This window comes from Eubalaena glacialis, chromosome 3 (assembly GCF_028564815.1).
Source record: "Eubalaena glacialis isolate mEubGla1 chromosome 3, mEubGla1.1.hap2.+ XY, whole genome shotgun sequence".
Classification (NCBI taxonomy): domain Eukaryota; kingdom Metazoa; phylum Chordata; class Mammalia; order Artiodactyla; family Balaenidae; genus Eubalaena; species Eubalaena glacialis.
In genome coordinates this window covers 56928101-56943370 of record NC_083718.1, presented here as the reverse complement: position 1 = coordinate 56943370, position 15270 = coordinate 56928101, and the positions used below count along the sequence as shown (strand labels likewise).

The window sequence follows — 15270 nt, the reverse complement described above, 5'->3', positions numbered from 1 at the left end:
TCCATTTATTCATCATTTTGTTCATTCATTCTGCAGAATGCCAACTATGTGTGACTACTGCTGGGCACTGGGATTCCATAGAAGAGAAAGTTTCTCATAGTCTAGAGGAGAGTGAACAACTATATAAACACTAGGACAGTAGGTGATGCATGCTTTAAAAGATGTATGCACATATACAGTGGGAGCTACATGAAGGAACATCGGGTTGGCCTGGGAGTGTAAGGGAGAGTCATGTTTGAGCTGAAACTTGGAAGTAACAGTAAGAGTTTGCCAGCGGCAGTAATGTGGGAAAAGGTACTTCTGGGAGAAAGAGTTCTAAGTCTGAAGGGCCAGATGCATGGGAGAAAATGTGTTTTGTTTAAGGAGGTACAAGGAGTTAAATTTTGGAGGATAAAGCACAAAGTATAGAGTGGGTACAGCCTAACCATGTAAGCGAAGACAAAATCGGAGAGTGAACTGCCCTTGTAATGATGTGCTAAGGACTTTAGATTTATTCAATAGATTCTGCAGAGCCACTGAATTACCTTGCTGCTATATGATCAGAAGTCCATATTAGACTTAAGACTAATTAGTTAGATGACTCTGACCCGTCTAACAGGGAAACCAGTAAGAAGGCTACTGTAACAAGAAGATGGTGGCCTGATATTACAAAGGATGACTGAAATAGTTAGGCTGTGACAGGGGGTATAATAAAAAGAGGATGGATTTGAGATATTTGTGGCCCTAGGTGATGGATTAGATGTTGGGGACAAGAAAAGTCTAGGAAGCATCCCTGGTCTCCAATTTGGGCAACTTGGTAGAAAAGAATGCCATTCACTGAAGTGGAAGCACAAGCAGGTATAGTTTAGGGTGGAAGGTGGTGAGTTCAAGTTTGTTGGGTTTGAGACACCTGGTTTGTTATATGGTTTGACCTACTTGTTTCTAAATTGCAAACACAGACTAGACTGAAATATGGCATTGGAGATTATTTAGTCTGACAGAAGGAAGACAATGAGGCCAAGAGGTTGGAAAACTGGCCCGAAGATCTACCAGACAGGTAGGGATAGGAACACACCGAGTTACTAATGCCAGGACTTAGCTCCCCTCCACTGGTCCTTTGCTTCATCACTCCTCATCTCTATTCCTTGGTAGAAAGGGCACAATTAGAAAGAAAAGCAGAGGAGTGGAGAGAATGGTGAACACAGAAAATGTCTAAGGAAGAAGAGAGAGAAGAAACAGATATGGTGACTGAACTCCTGCTCAGGCCACCTTTCTATGTGTTTAGAAATTAAAGGTTCAAAATATGGCCAGATGGGAGGTATCTCTCAACCACTCTCCTAAGACCAGTGCAGGGAGACAGGGAGGGGCTAAATTCTGGCAAGCAGGGGATCCAGAAAGGGGCGTTGCTAGAGACAAAACTTCCTTCAGCTTCCTCATTCTGCTGGTACTGGCCCGACGGGAAGCAGGGGCTCCGGGCCCCCCTCTCCCACCAAGCTCTTGCCTGTCTGCAGCTTCGCATGCCCCGTCCCATAGGATGGTTCTATGCATGAGCTCCCTGATTCTGTTGCTCCCAGCCAAGGGCACAGGAGCTCCTGGGGTACCAACTGCAGCAGCCTTGGGTGCTCACAGAAGACAGAGTGGGACACGTAAGGGGAGGGCTGGGCATTGGATTAAAAGCACTGCAGCTTTGGGGTTTCCATGGTGACACAAGCCCCTCCTTCTCCTCATCCTTTCAAGCCCACCTCCAGTGGTCTCTTCTCTCCCACTTCTCTTCCCGTAGTCACTTCTATCAGACTGAAGAGAAATTTGCAGGCCAAAGGAACAATTTATCTTTTTTGTTCCTGTGAAAACCCTTATTTTCCAACACTCAATGAAGTATCTGTAGCAGAGGCAGAGAGGCGAGAGAAACAGACACACATGCAAAATCCCTCCTGTTGGTTTGAGCATCACCTATGAAACAAACTGTGATGCACCAGGTGTCCCTTAAAAGAGAAAAGAGAAAGCAATTATCACCCCACCTGGAGAGACACGCCTCTCAGACAGGCAAGCAGCTCACTGCTGTGACTCTACTATATCTTTTCCCCAAAGTGGCTTTGCCTAGTCTCAGAAGTCCCCCACCCTGAGCTTTTGTGTTTTTTTGTCATTGTTGTTGTTGTTGTCTGTGTTTTGACCCGCTCTGTTCTTAACGTCCTTGAGAAGATCAGAGAGCGAGGAAATGAGGTAAGTCACTGCCTCTGCTGCATTTATTTAGCTTACCCTTTTGGGTCCATTCATTTCCTGCTAGCACCTTGGGAAAGGGAGGGGCAGAGGAAAAAGAGGAGTGGCTGGGAAATGTCATGACCCAGCTGCATAACACAAGGCGGAAAGATCTGCATGGACGTGGAGTTTTGTTCTTAAGAGTCAGAGTGATGGGCAGAAAACCAACCCCCTCCAGACTAAGGTGGGCAGATCCTTCCCTTGGGGATCTGTACCTAATGTGCTCCTTCTAGCCTGCTGACCCAGTCTTGGATCAGTTAGGGGAGCTGGTCCACCTGCTGTGCCAACGAGGGGGTGGTACTGCTGAGTCCCCTCCCACAACCACCCCCTGAGGCTTTCTGAACAAAGCTTTGGTGACTGTGATTGCTATGCCTCCTTATCTCCCTTCTTCCTTCCAGCCCTTGTTGCTCAAAGACCTGTACAAATGCCAAGCGGTGACCCCTGAGTCATCACCATGGGTGTTGCAGATGCATTGATTTGATTTAATATGCAAAAATGCAAATCTAAGCAAATTAGGTGGCTGGAGTAGTTAAAATAAAAAGTCTCACTCTCCATATTGTAGCGTTGAGCTCAGCTGACCCTGTCACCTCCTCAGGCCATTTGGAAAGCCCTCTGTTGTTGTTGATGCCACCTTGAACCACGAGTCCCAGGCCTCTTACCCTCTGCGTCTGGTTGTTGGTGACCAGTTCATAGATGGGGGCTGCTCTGGTCACCTCCAGCAGAACTGGCTCGGCAGGGGTGTCAGGGCTGGATGTCACATGACACAGGGGGCAGGACGAGGGGCACCGTCCCTTGCTCTGGCACTCCATGCGGACTCCAGCCGCCATGCGCTTGGTGCCAGACTCTGACAAGCTGGCAATGTATTCTGGGAATGTCAGCACCTTGGGGTCTCTTTCCCGCTCCTCTGACTCGTCGGATGGGGAGTTGCCTGCCAGACACAAAATAAAAAGGAACAGTGAGGGAGGTGAAACAGCAGGGACTTGCATGGCCTCGTGGCCCCTGAGTGCTAGACTCAAGTCCTTGAGAGGTCAGAAAATGACTCTGAGGGGGTAAGAATGTGATGCTGTTATCCCACTCAATTTGGGGAACCCATCCTCCCAGAAACCCACACAGCTGGAAATGATCCTTCCAAACGTGAAAACAGGTTTTCTTCCTTTCTGAGAATCATCAGCTCCACGGATCCTTTCAGACGGATGCTTCTGCAGTATCTGTGCAGGATTTATGGCTGTCATCAATAATATAAACAATAATAGCAATGATTATTCTATGAATCATTTTCTTCATCTAAAAATGAAGATATTAATAATACCTACCTCTAGCATTGGGTTATAAATAAACAGCCAACTATTTTTAGAGCACAAAACACAATGGCTAGTGCATGTTGAAGCATCATCATCATAGTTTTCATCATAACTATCAGTAAGATTTATCAAGTCTGTACAGTGAAAGTGAGATCTGTTAAAGATCTCCCTTAACCCCTATAACAAGTCTCCGCATGAGCTCTGTCATTACACCCATTTTATAGATGAGGAAAGCGAGGCCAAGAGCCTCAAGATCACACAGCTAGTGTACAGTGAGATCTGAAATTTGAATCCAGTCTTGTCTGATCCTAAAGCCGTTAAGTCATAGGGAATAACAGGACTTCTCTGCTTCATTATTAATCAATGTATTAAAGATACAGAGGGAAGTTTGACTTTTTCAAAAAGATTTGCACTACAAAGCCTGAAAGATGGGTCCACATTGCCCTTGATTGATGAGTAAAAGGTATTTGGGGAAGCTCTTGATTTATTTTTGGTGACAAACATTGGAAATGCCTACCAGAAGAGTTTTTCCCTATGGAAGAAAGCATTGCTTGATATTTCTCTTCCAAGCCTTCATGATTTTTCATTTAATTTATTAAGTCTAAAGAAAGATGGAAGCAGAATCTGCTAACAAAAAGCTTTGGGTTCCTTAGGAGATCCCTGGTCCTTTGGGCACAGTTGTATGTCCGAACGTGAAACAATTTCAGGGAGACGGCTGGGCTTTTGGAAACAATAGGCAGACACAGAATGTTCCTTCTGGTCCTCAGGCTCATCAAGAGTGCCAAGCTTGAGGGACCAGATCTTTGGGGAAACTGGTTGGAAAGATTTGCAAAGCGGTTCCAGAAGGTAATTGTGAGATGCGACTTATGACTTCATAGCAGAGTTCCCTCTTATGGGGCTCAGGGAGCACTGTTATTCTACCCTTGTTTGCGATGTAATGTAAGACGGTTTGGAAGTGTCCAGAGGCATTTCAGCACTGCTGTTTCCCACAGGAGCGTCATCCCTGTGCGGATGAGGCATTTTTACCAGCAGCTCCATTGACACCAGATTCCTTCTAGGTGCAAAGGCAAAGACTCACTTAGAAACTATAAATATGGAATATAATTTATTTCACACGTGCATTTTGTTTAATAACGGATCAAAGATTGAGCTCAAGCCCTTGCTAGGTTATAAGAGAACTGCATAACCACACACACCAAAACCAAGAATGATGGCCTCCAATAGGAGGTCCAGAAGCCCACACCAGCTAGCCCCAGAGTCAACTCCAAGCCAGGTGTACATCTTGATTGACATTCAGGCTCATGAAACTCAGTGAACCCCACTGGGAGGGTTTGTAAAGCGGCCACGACCTGGCAGGACTCTCCACACCCAGCCCCTGGCCAGGTCTCCAATCTTCTTCAACAGGCTGTATGAACTGGGCTGCGATAAGTGGGCGTGGGGTGAGAGCTTTGCAACTGTGATCTGATTTCTAGAAAAACAGGCCCTCGTTCATTGAGAAAGTAAATGAAAAAGAAAAAAAAAAATCAGTAAAGAGACCATGCTTCTTTTCAAGATAAGATTTAAAACATTTCACTGTGCAAGCCTTGCTGGGGAGCTGGAGGGTCTCTTGCTGGCCCTCCTGACCCTCACAAGAATTTCATTATCCATCCACGTGTCATCTCAACCTCCCGGTTGAGAAAGTATTCAACAAAGAGGCTGCGAAAAGCATTTCTAGGAAATGACCACTAGATGGTGATATCAGTTCTAAAATGACTTCTGTGAGAGGAAAGAAAAGACATGATCAATCCGGTGTGGCCACTTTGGTACCACAGAAAATAAACTTACGGAAAAGTAACACCTGGCTACTTTAAAAAAAAAAAAGCCATGGTACAATTTCCTTTCAATCAAATAATAAAAAGCTGAGTAAAACAAATCCATAAAACTTATCCTAAAGAGAAAAATAGAGAGAGAGAGACATAATTGTGAGAGACACAAGATAAGGAAGGGAAAATAAAACTCTAAAGGGAAAATAAAAATCCCCCTCCATATCCTTCACATGGAGTATAGTTTATTTCAAGGGGGAAATAATATGCCACCAAATTTCTCTCACTTTTACTCCCCAAACACCCAGAAACTACCCCCGCACCCTACATACACATCCGTATATATGACATATAACCCCTGCCCATTCATCACTTAGGGTGCACCGTCTGACAGACAAATTGGGCCACGAGAGGGCACTGCAACCCCAAACACAGTTGAGCTGAGTGACAGCCTCCCTGCCCTCCAGCGCTGCATCATTAAGGCTTGTAATTGCTGTAAACATTTGAGGGGCTGCTCCCCTTGCTTCCGTCTTCTGGCTTTCCCAATTAAAATCAAGATGCAACTAATCCCCTTCAGTATCCTTCAGCCCTGGATTGGTGTAAGATTAGGACGTAGAGAAGCACAGGAAGGGGTTTACAGAGGAAGATGGTGAGAGGCCACCAAACTCTTGTTTTCATCAGAATTGTATTTTCCTTCTCCGGATAATATTCAGGCCCATATAGAGCAGGCCCTGCTGGAGGCCAAGAAGAATCGCCCCTCTGGTCCCCTCATCATGCAGGATGGAGCTGTCTAGAGAGGAGCGAGATTTACACAGAAGTAATGAGCAGCTAACTCCCCAAAGCCATCTATTCAGGCTCCAGCGAAGAATAGATGTGTGTGTATGAGAGAGATTTTTCAAAAAGGAAATGCATTTTCCATGCGCCATTAAAGATACAATCGGGAAATACTCCTTAAAACGATGGAGTCCAGTGGTGAAAGCCCAGATAAATCTCCCTTTGCCCAAACAGAGCACCAATAACCATTGTGTCTGTGGGGAGTGAAAGAGTTCAAACGTAAAAGCTTCAGGAGAGTCTGAGCTTTGACATTTGCTTTTAACCCCCAGCTCAGTGTTGGAATGGGTGGTGGCGAGGTCTGTGTGTGGAGAGTGGAGGGAAGAGTCTCTGCCTTATTTCTTTATGGTTCAATGGCCACCTTCCTCCATTGTCCACTCCAATGACAGTCCTTTCTTACTTCGTCCCTCTGCTGCCCTCTAGATCCTGGGTAGAAATGCTCTAGTAATTTGAGACACTATCTTGTTTCTTAATAAAATGAATATTCTATTTCAACAAATACACAGTTTCTGGACAAAAATAAGCTACAATTAAGGTCTTAAAAGAATATAACTGACAAAGGTAACTTCTGACCAAGAATACCCAAGTGTGCCCGCCCCCCCCAACTCAGCCCCGTTTGCAAAATTCACCCTATTGCTCTCAGGGGAGGCTCTGGGGTCCTCATCACACTTAGCTTTCTTACAAGTAGAAGAACAGCCAACCTGGAATGTCGTTAACAACCCCAAAACTGCAAAGCATTCTGCAAATACAGTTTGCTATAAATAAATGCCATTTGCTTTAGGCTAAATCTGTATCCTACAGCACACAGTGGATGAATTTCCCCAATAGAATATTGTGGTATGAGATTATTGGCATCCTCAGTGTTCAAAATCTCTTTGTGGATGTGCCTGTGGCCTTAGGCATGTACCTATTGACCCACCTAGACTCAGGAGCATAGCAGGATGATAAAAGTCACTGACCATCCTCATGCAGGGTCTGCTCTGCTGCTGGAAACTGACAGGTCATGAAGGTGAATTAGTTGTTATGAAGTAAATTGGTACCATTCCTGTAGGATTCTGGGACTGCTTAAGAATCTCTCTCCTGAGTTGGTGCCCAAGGCAATGAGATGCTAATGACATCACAGCTAGAACTACAGAGGCAGTTCATCAGGCAGCCAAGAAAAATCAAATGCAAACTTGTCAGATCCCAGCTTTTGGAGACAGCTTAGGACCCACAGGAAAGAAAGCTTGACATGGCGAAAATGCAGCACAGCCATAGTGAACCGCACGCTGAAGCCCACGGACACCCTGATTTCCATGACCTAGCCCCACTCCCACTCCCCCCACCCCAGTCTACTCCTGTTCACACCAGAAATCCTGAAGTTACCCGAATTCACATTTCCACCCATGTACCCAGGCTCAAATCAGCCTCTCAGGGTGTTTAATTATGTCTGTAAACAGAGAGGGTCAGGTCGCCCTGGATGGCCTTAAATTGAACTCCTAGACCTGCCAAGAGACACACTTTCTGAGACCTGACCAAAATACAATATGATAGATTCATAATCAGGGACAAGTGGATAGGGTATGACCCGGCCACTTCTCTCTACACCTCAGTAGGAGATAACGGGTGCTCTGGGGGCAGGGATTGTGTCTTCTCCATATTTGAAACTCCTTTCCCTGGTTTAGGTGTATATATCCATTTCCATATCTCTTTCTATCTATGTCTATCTATATATTCATGGATATATATATTATTTTTTTTTGGAGGGAAAAGGGGAGTGAATATAGTAAGTCATGACCATAGATTTAAATTTTAAAAACAAGTCAAACATAAAGAATAAAGCCAACGCATCTGTAAATAGTCTGTAGCCCCTTACCAAAGCTTCAAGCAATCAAGTAGAAAGAAAAAAAAACGTTATCTGATGACAGCCAAAGCTACATTTCTAGCTGGGATTGCTTCCCCAAGTATAACAGAACTTAATACGCTTGCTTGGAAATCCATCTGAATGTTCAATAGGCACCTCAAACTCAACGTGTCCCAAACTGCAGTCCTCATGTCTCCACACCCTCCCAGCAACCTGTTCCTCCTTCCGTAGGTCCTTGCTCAGCAAAGGGCATCAATTTCCCTATTGCTCGAGCCAGAAATCCTGGCTTCTCTGTGGGTTCCTTCTTGCTCTCCCAATCAATCTTAAATCTATGTACTTTACTTTCCCCAAGCCATCCACTTCTCTGCAAGGTCTGAGTCAGACTGCCTGGGCTTGATTTCTGACCTTACCACTTGTTAGCTGTGTAATTTGGGGGCAGTTTCTTAACCTTTCTGTGCCTGGGCTTTCTCATACATAAAATGGAGATGATAATAACAACTGATTTAGTAAGGCTGTGGTAACGATGGACTGATAAAATCTATGCAGAGAGTTTAGCAGAGCTGGGACATAGTGAGTACTCTCTAAAATTAATGATTCTCACAATGCCTGTCTACTTACCTACACTGCTGCCAGCCACACCATCAAATGATGGGCTCCTTGAAGGACGAAATTATGTCTTGTTCGCCACTATAATATCCCACAGCGCCTAACATGTAACGTAACTAATGCATCTGACAATTCATTAAACAAATATTTATGGAATGCCTACAAATGTTTGTCCAACTAATAAATCATTTATAATGACTTGTATACAAAGTGACTACTCCCTGTGTTCTGCAGGTACTAACTAGACAGGCTGGGTTTAATTTCATTTCTCACCTTGCTGTCCTGGGTTCTTCTGAGATTTTCTAGTTTTCTTCGAAGAAGAGAGACATCAACTCAGAGTGAGTTCCACTACTTTCACGTACAAACGGGAATTGGTCAGAGATAATCTAGTTGCAAAGATTTGAGATAATATTGCAAAAATACATTTTGCAAATTTTGAAAGTATACACACATATCTCAAAGGTTATTAATGTGCACTGGGTAATCACCTTGGGACTTAAGGATTTACGCTTAAGAAAAGGGGTAGCCGATTGTGGCACTGAAGAGCAGACAGTGATTCTCCTGTGACTATAAAATGTGAGAAAGTTGTGGTCACTAATGTCACGATGTGTCAAAAGGCCGTGATTGGTGTCCTGGGCCTGCGGGGCCATGGGTACCAGTAGCTGAGGTGGAGGTACATTGCTGTGGGGTTCTAGGCAGCTCTGAGAGCTGAGCGATAGCATTGTACTGGGATTCAACATTGTGTGGACCACTTCACCAGCAAACAAGGCAGTGTGACAGCAAGAGAGAGAGGCATTCTGGACCCCAAGGACGGTCACAGAGAACCACGCCTTCTGCACTTTTTCTACTCTGCCCAGTCTCAGCCTGCACACTGGAGCCCATCCACCTTTCCCACTACACATTCATCAACTACCCATTAGCTCAGAGGAAGCACATCTTTCTTTTGGGATTAAATACTAGACAACTGGGCTTCCCTGATGGCGCAGTGGTTTAGAATCCGCCTGCCAATGCAGGGGACACAGGTTCGATCCCTGGTCCGGGAAGATCCCACATGCTGTGGAGCAACTAAGACCGTGTGCCACAATTACTGAGCCTGTGCTCTAGAGCCAGCGAGCCACAACTACTGAGCCTGCAAGCCACAACTACTGAAGCCCACATGCCTAGACCCCATGCTCTGCAACAAGAGAAGCCACCACAATGAGAAGCCCACTCACCGCAACGAAGACCCAACGCAGCCTAAAATAAATAAATTAAAAAAAAAAAAGAATACTAGACAACTATCTAACATGTTCAGAAACAGTCCCAATTCCACAGAGTTTATACTCTTGTCCTTTCTTACAAATAAATCCACAATTAAAAAACAAAAATCCTTTGTCAGGATGTATCCTTTGTGTTCTAAAATTAAAGTTACATTAAGACGTACAAACTGGTAAGTATAAAATAAATAAGATACAGGGATGTAATGTAAACCAAAAAAATATTAAAGTTACTGAACACTTCAGCTCTAGTTCTTTGGTATTCCTTCAGGAAATTTCTGGAAATAGCAGATCAGATGGTCTTTGTTATAAGCATGAACAGCATGTCTGGGTGTGGTGAAGTCCAGTGTAATAGTCAGTGGTCATCAAATACCCACTGGGCACCTCAGCAAAGCACCATTAACGGGGACGTTCAAGAAAAGGTGTCTTCTGGAAAATTAAATGTTTTGTTTAACTGGCACTTAGCAGAAAATGCTTAGTTTTCCTCCAGTTCTTGTTGACATTTTTCTTCTCTAAAAATGTTGTTTTCCAATTTTCTGCCTCCCTCATGAAGCATTACCTACCGAACAGAATTAAACCTTTCCCCAAGGCGCCTGCAGGTGATGAATTTGTTCATCAATTATGACCATGCAGATGTGGAAGCTGTAGGAGACAGAAAGAAAATGGTATCTCGTCCCCAAACGGCTCTTAAAAAGTGGATCAATAACATAAGGTTACATTTTCTGAAGATTGCCCCCCTCTTAATAGGCATGTTGTCAAACAAATAATTGCCTGGTTGAGGGTCTTGGTTCAGTAGCTTCATGTGAAATTGAAGTTTTGGTGTAGCTGCAGTGCTTTGTCTTTGCCAAAAGCTGTTAGTCAGCTTTGATGTGGGAACAGTTTTAATTTCATAACAAATTGACAAATTGGCCAAAGCCTCGGTCAGCCTCTTTTTGGTCAGTAATAGTGATGTTCCATTTGGGATGAGAGGTTGAGTCCAAGAAATAGCAGGAGAGCAGCCTCTACCAAGGAATCAATAAAAACACAAAGATAGCCTTTGTCTAGCAGTGACCCCAAGTGCTAAAAAAAAAAGTGACCTCTTTTCAATCTTAAACTTAGTGTGAAAAAGAAAATATGAAGACAGCCCAGTGATGCAACCACCACTTTAAAGATGCCTGAATATGCATCTCTAAAGAGCCCATGCGTCTCAAGAGGAACAAAAATAAAATCCAAGAATTCCTGGGAAGCCCTAAAGCTTTTACTACAAAAATGAGCTCTTCTAATCAGCTAGACTGCTCGTCCCCAGTGGGCAAGAAGCTGCCTCTGTTTTGTTGGATCGTCGTGGCTCTCACCCAGGCCCTGCACTTGATAAGCGTTCAACAAACACACAGGGATGGAAAGAAGCAAAAGGTTTTTAGCTCTTTCTACTCTCTGACTGCCTGCAATTCCTCAAGGCTGCAACCCAAAGCCTCATTAGGATTCATCATAAAGGCCAGGCCAGGAAGCCCGAGTGGCTCAGAGGGATTGTCCGGAAGCACTTGCACAGAACACTTAGTGCACACGTGTGTGGGCTGTGGGAGACCCGGTGATATCATTGTTGTCCCAACACACCCTAAAAATGTCTTTCTTTCCCTTTTCCTTTCTTTCTCTCTTTCTTTCTCTCCCTTCCTTCCTCCCTCCCCACCTCTCTTTTCTTTCTTCCCTCCTTCCTTCCTCCCTCCCTCCCCTCTTTACTTTCTTCCCTACCTTCCATCCTTCCATATATATATATATATATGCCACTCTGCTCCCATCATCCCTAGCAGAAGGTACTTAGTGCCTGTGTCCAGAGGGGTACCCACCACACTGTAACAGACTGAGTTTAGTTTTATGTCTTGTCCATCCCACTCGCTTCCAGGGTGGGACTTGCTCATCCCTGCATCCCTAGAGCCCAGCACCTGGTACTCTGTAGGTACTCCCTATCACAAATTGTAATAAATTTGTGTGTGCACTGTCTAACACCCACATTTATAATGTTTATATGATTCCGGGTTTTCATTTGCCTGTTACAGTCTCATTTCTTTATTCACCAAATGCCTCTCATGTGACTCTCAGTGGATGGCCAAGTTTTTTGTTCATATCAAATCTTTCCTGTTTCGTTTCCTAAGGCTGCCATAACAAATGACACCACATGGGTGGCTTAAAACAACAAAAATTTATTTCTCCAGTTCTGGGGGTTAAAAGTCGAAAGCCATGGTGTCAGCAGGACCACACTCCCTCTGAAGGCTCTAGGGGAGGATCCTTCCTGCCTCTTCTAGCTTCTGGTGGCTCCTGGCAATCCTTGGTGTTTCTTGGCTTATAGCTGCATCACTCCAATCTTGGCCTTAGGTGTTACCTGGCCTTCTTCTCTGTGTGTGTGTGTCCAAATCTCCCTCTGCCTTCTCTTATGAAGACACAAGGCCCACCCTAAATCCAGGATAACCTCATCTAAATTACATCAGCAAAGACCCTATTTCCAAATAAGGTCACAATGTGAGGTTCCAGATGGACATTGATTTTGGGGGGACACTATCCAACCCACTGGAGCAGCCATAGCCTCTAACACTGTGCCACTGACAGTCAGCCCTGCCCTGCCCCCCAACCAGTGATGATTCATTGGCTGGCCATCTGGGGGCTGGCCATCCATCCCCTTGACCTCCTCCCAGCACATTGGGAAGAGGGAAGAAGTTTCCAGCTCCATCAGCGTCCCCAGCCCAGCCGCAGCTGTGTGCAGCCAGATTGAAGATGGCCCCCAAGGCCTCAGAGGATCAAGAACCAGCCCTGAAGCCCTGTACTTTGGCTAAATCTCAAAGGCATCAGGGTCCCCCATCTCATCCACAGGCCAGCTGATGATTCTCATGTACCTCCTCCTGGTAGGGAAGAGGAGAACAGGCCAAAGGGACCTGGGCCACAGAGGTTGTCCCCTTAACTCATTGCTCCTGCCTCTCCAAACTCCATCATAAGGTAGATTTCTCTGTGAAATGGATGAGCATTGCCAGACATTTATTTTTTAAGTATAATTATCAATATGAAGACTATTGATGATAACACCACATCTTATAGCTTACAATGCATGGTATCACTTTTTTATCCATTTTCTTTATTTTTTGAAAATTCAACTTGTGATTCCAAATGGTAAAGATAGTTAAAAAAAAAAGTTAATATCTTCTTGGCTTGATACTAAATTTATTGTAGTTATTATTCCAATAACTATCCATTGCATTAAAGCTTTTTCCAAAGCAGCATAAATAAATAAATAAATAAATAAATAAACAAACAAATCTGACACAGAGATTCAGAGTCACAGCCTTCCGGATGTGCAGAGCTGCAGTAGATTATCCCTGCTGATTTCCTACAGACAGAGCAGCATGGAGAGAGGGAGGGGGAGGGAGGACGAGGCTGGGAGAGAGGTGAAAATGAGGAACACCTGCGGGATTAGTTATTCTCAAATCTCCATTAGCAGAAAGACCACGTGAGGAGTGGGCAAGCTCAGCGGGCCACCAGGAAAGAACTTTCTGTGCCCCTGTCTGGAGATTAAAGGCTTTTTTCCCCCCAGCCTTGTTTTCCAGTCTGGAAGGCTTAGATGAGAAGCCAAGTGTGCACCCCCCCCCACCCCCAGACCACTCAGGAGCCGGTGCCTTCCCTCTTTCCTGGTCCTCCCCAAGAAGGAGCCAGAAAAACACAGGGGAATAGCCCGGGGTCAAGTAGAGGGAGAAAACTGTAATAGAAACAGAGAGAGTGTAGAGAGCAGGGAGCTCCCTGCACCAGCTTTGGCCTCTGCTAATGTTGAGGGCTCCACTGGCGGGCCTCTGTGAGCTTCCGGCCATAGCCACAGAGTGAAATTGACGCTTCCCTTTGTTCACCACGCGGCGTTATTTCTCAGCTGGGCGTGCCCGTGAGCGCCTTTAGCTTTGCCAGGACCATCAGCCCAGCAACATTCTCTTTGTGACTCCATTTATTCCATCTCTTCTCCTATTGGCTCCAGCTCCTACCTCGTCACCTCTTTTCTTTCTCGCTTCAAACCTGGACAAGAGGAGAACAGTCTGGGGACACCCCGTGACGATTCTGAAATGGGTAAAACTGACATATGACCATTACTTGCCTTGTCTCCACATTACAAAAACTCTGCCGAGTTCTGTACATTGTGTACAGAATGTGTGCGTGTGTGTGTGTGTGTGTTCGGGGTGCTAACCTGAGTTACCGGGGCAGGTGGGAGGCCTCGGGGCTTGTGTGGCTCCACAGCGAGAGATTTGATGCCTTGCTGGATGCTGCAAGGACTCACTTATAAATATCTTTAACTACCAAATGGTCTAGAAATTTTTAATAAAAATATTATTCAATACTACTACTACTCCAACCGGCAAGGGAATGTTATAACGGTCTCCATTTTCCTCTCGATGCTCATCTAGCTTCTGTTTTGCAAATGAATTTGGATGTTAAATCCTTTTGTTGCCCTGACCAATTTATTCTGCAAATTAACTAAATATGAGAGGACTTAAAGTCCATTACCACTTAGCTTTGCCTCACTGAAATTTATGCTGCTTTCCTGCTCCTGGGAGCCCTGAGCTCAAATAGACTGTGGCTCCTGATGGTGATTTTGGATTCCACACAAGTCCCACACCTCTTGGTCCTCTTGAGTTTAAAATGCACTGAGTGGACCAGGCTCTTTTCAGCTCCTGGTAACCTGTGCCCTCTGTTATCAGACTCTCTGGTCTCTGCAGCTGCCTGTCCAAACTTAATGAAACTCTCATTATAAGATGGGGTTTCACCCAGAGCTTCAACCCACACTGGTCGGTGTGGGCCACTCAGTGGCTCAGACTGGTGGCAACACCATTTGTAAATGGTGGAAAGAGCCGGATGCATGGGAAAGCAAAGGTTGCAAGATGAAGAGGCTGGCAATGAATGGAGCATGGCTGCTAAGCCCATGAATATCTTAGATTGTATTATGAAAGTGTAGTGACCAAGGTGATGGAGAGAGTCAGTGCCTTGTCAAGCCACATGCCTTGAGTTGGTTTAGGATTGAGTGTCACAAGTGGGGAGAGACTCCAATGAAAGGCCAGGCAGTCAGGATTCCGGGGCACCTGGAGACAGTGTCATATGAACACTGGCTGAAGGAATTGGGGCAGTTAGAATGGATACAGGGAGACTTGGAAGCAGACTTAGCAGTGCTCTCTGTAAATATCTGAAGGGTTGTCATGTGGAAGAGGGATCTCATGAATTCTGTATATCTCAGAGGGCAGAATGAAGATCCAAGAGAGGGATCTTATTAAGTGAGAGGGAGTTGAGTTGACTGAACCACAAATTTTCATTGAGTGCTACTATGTGTCAGGTACAGTACTCAGTGCTAATGTACACAGATAAATAAGAAAAAAGAAAGCTCATTTTCCAGTGTGCATGGT

At 45.0% G+C, this 15270-nt stretch overlaps 1 protein-coding gene across 1 annotated transcript in view; it reads right to left on the bottom strand.

Moving 5' to 3' along the window:
* ASTN1 (astrotactin 1) overlaps positions 1–15270 on the bottom strand; it is a 318570-nt gene that overhangs the window by 34467 nt on the left and 268833 nt on the right. The window contains exon 17 of the mRNA XM_061183080.1: positions 2895–3163. Coding sequence (XP_061039063.1) covers positions 2895–3163 — 269 coding nt within the window. The remainder of the gene's footprint in view (positions 1–2894; positions 3164–15270) is intronic.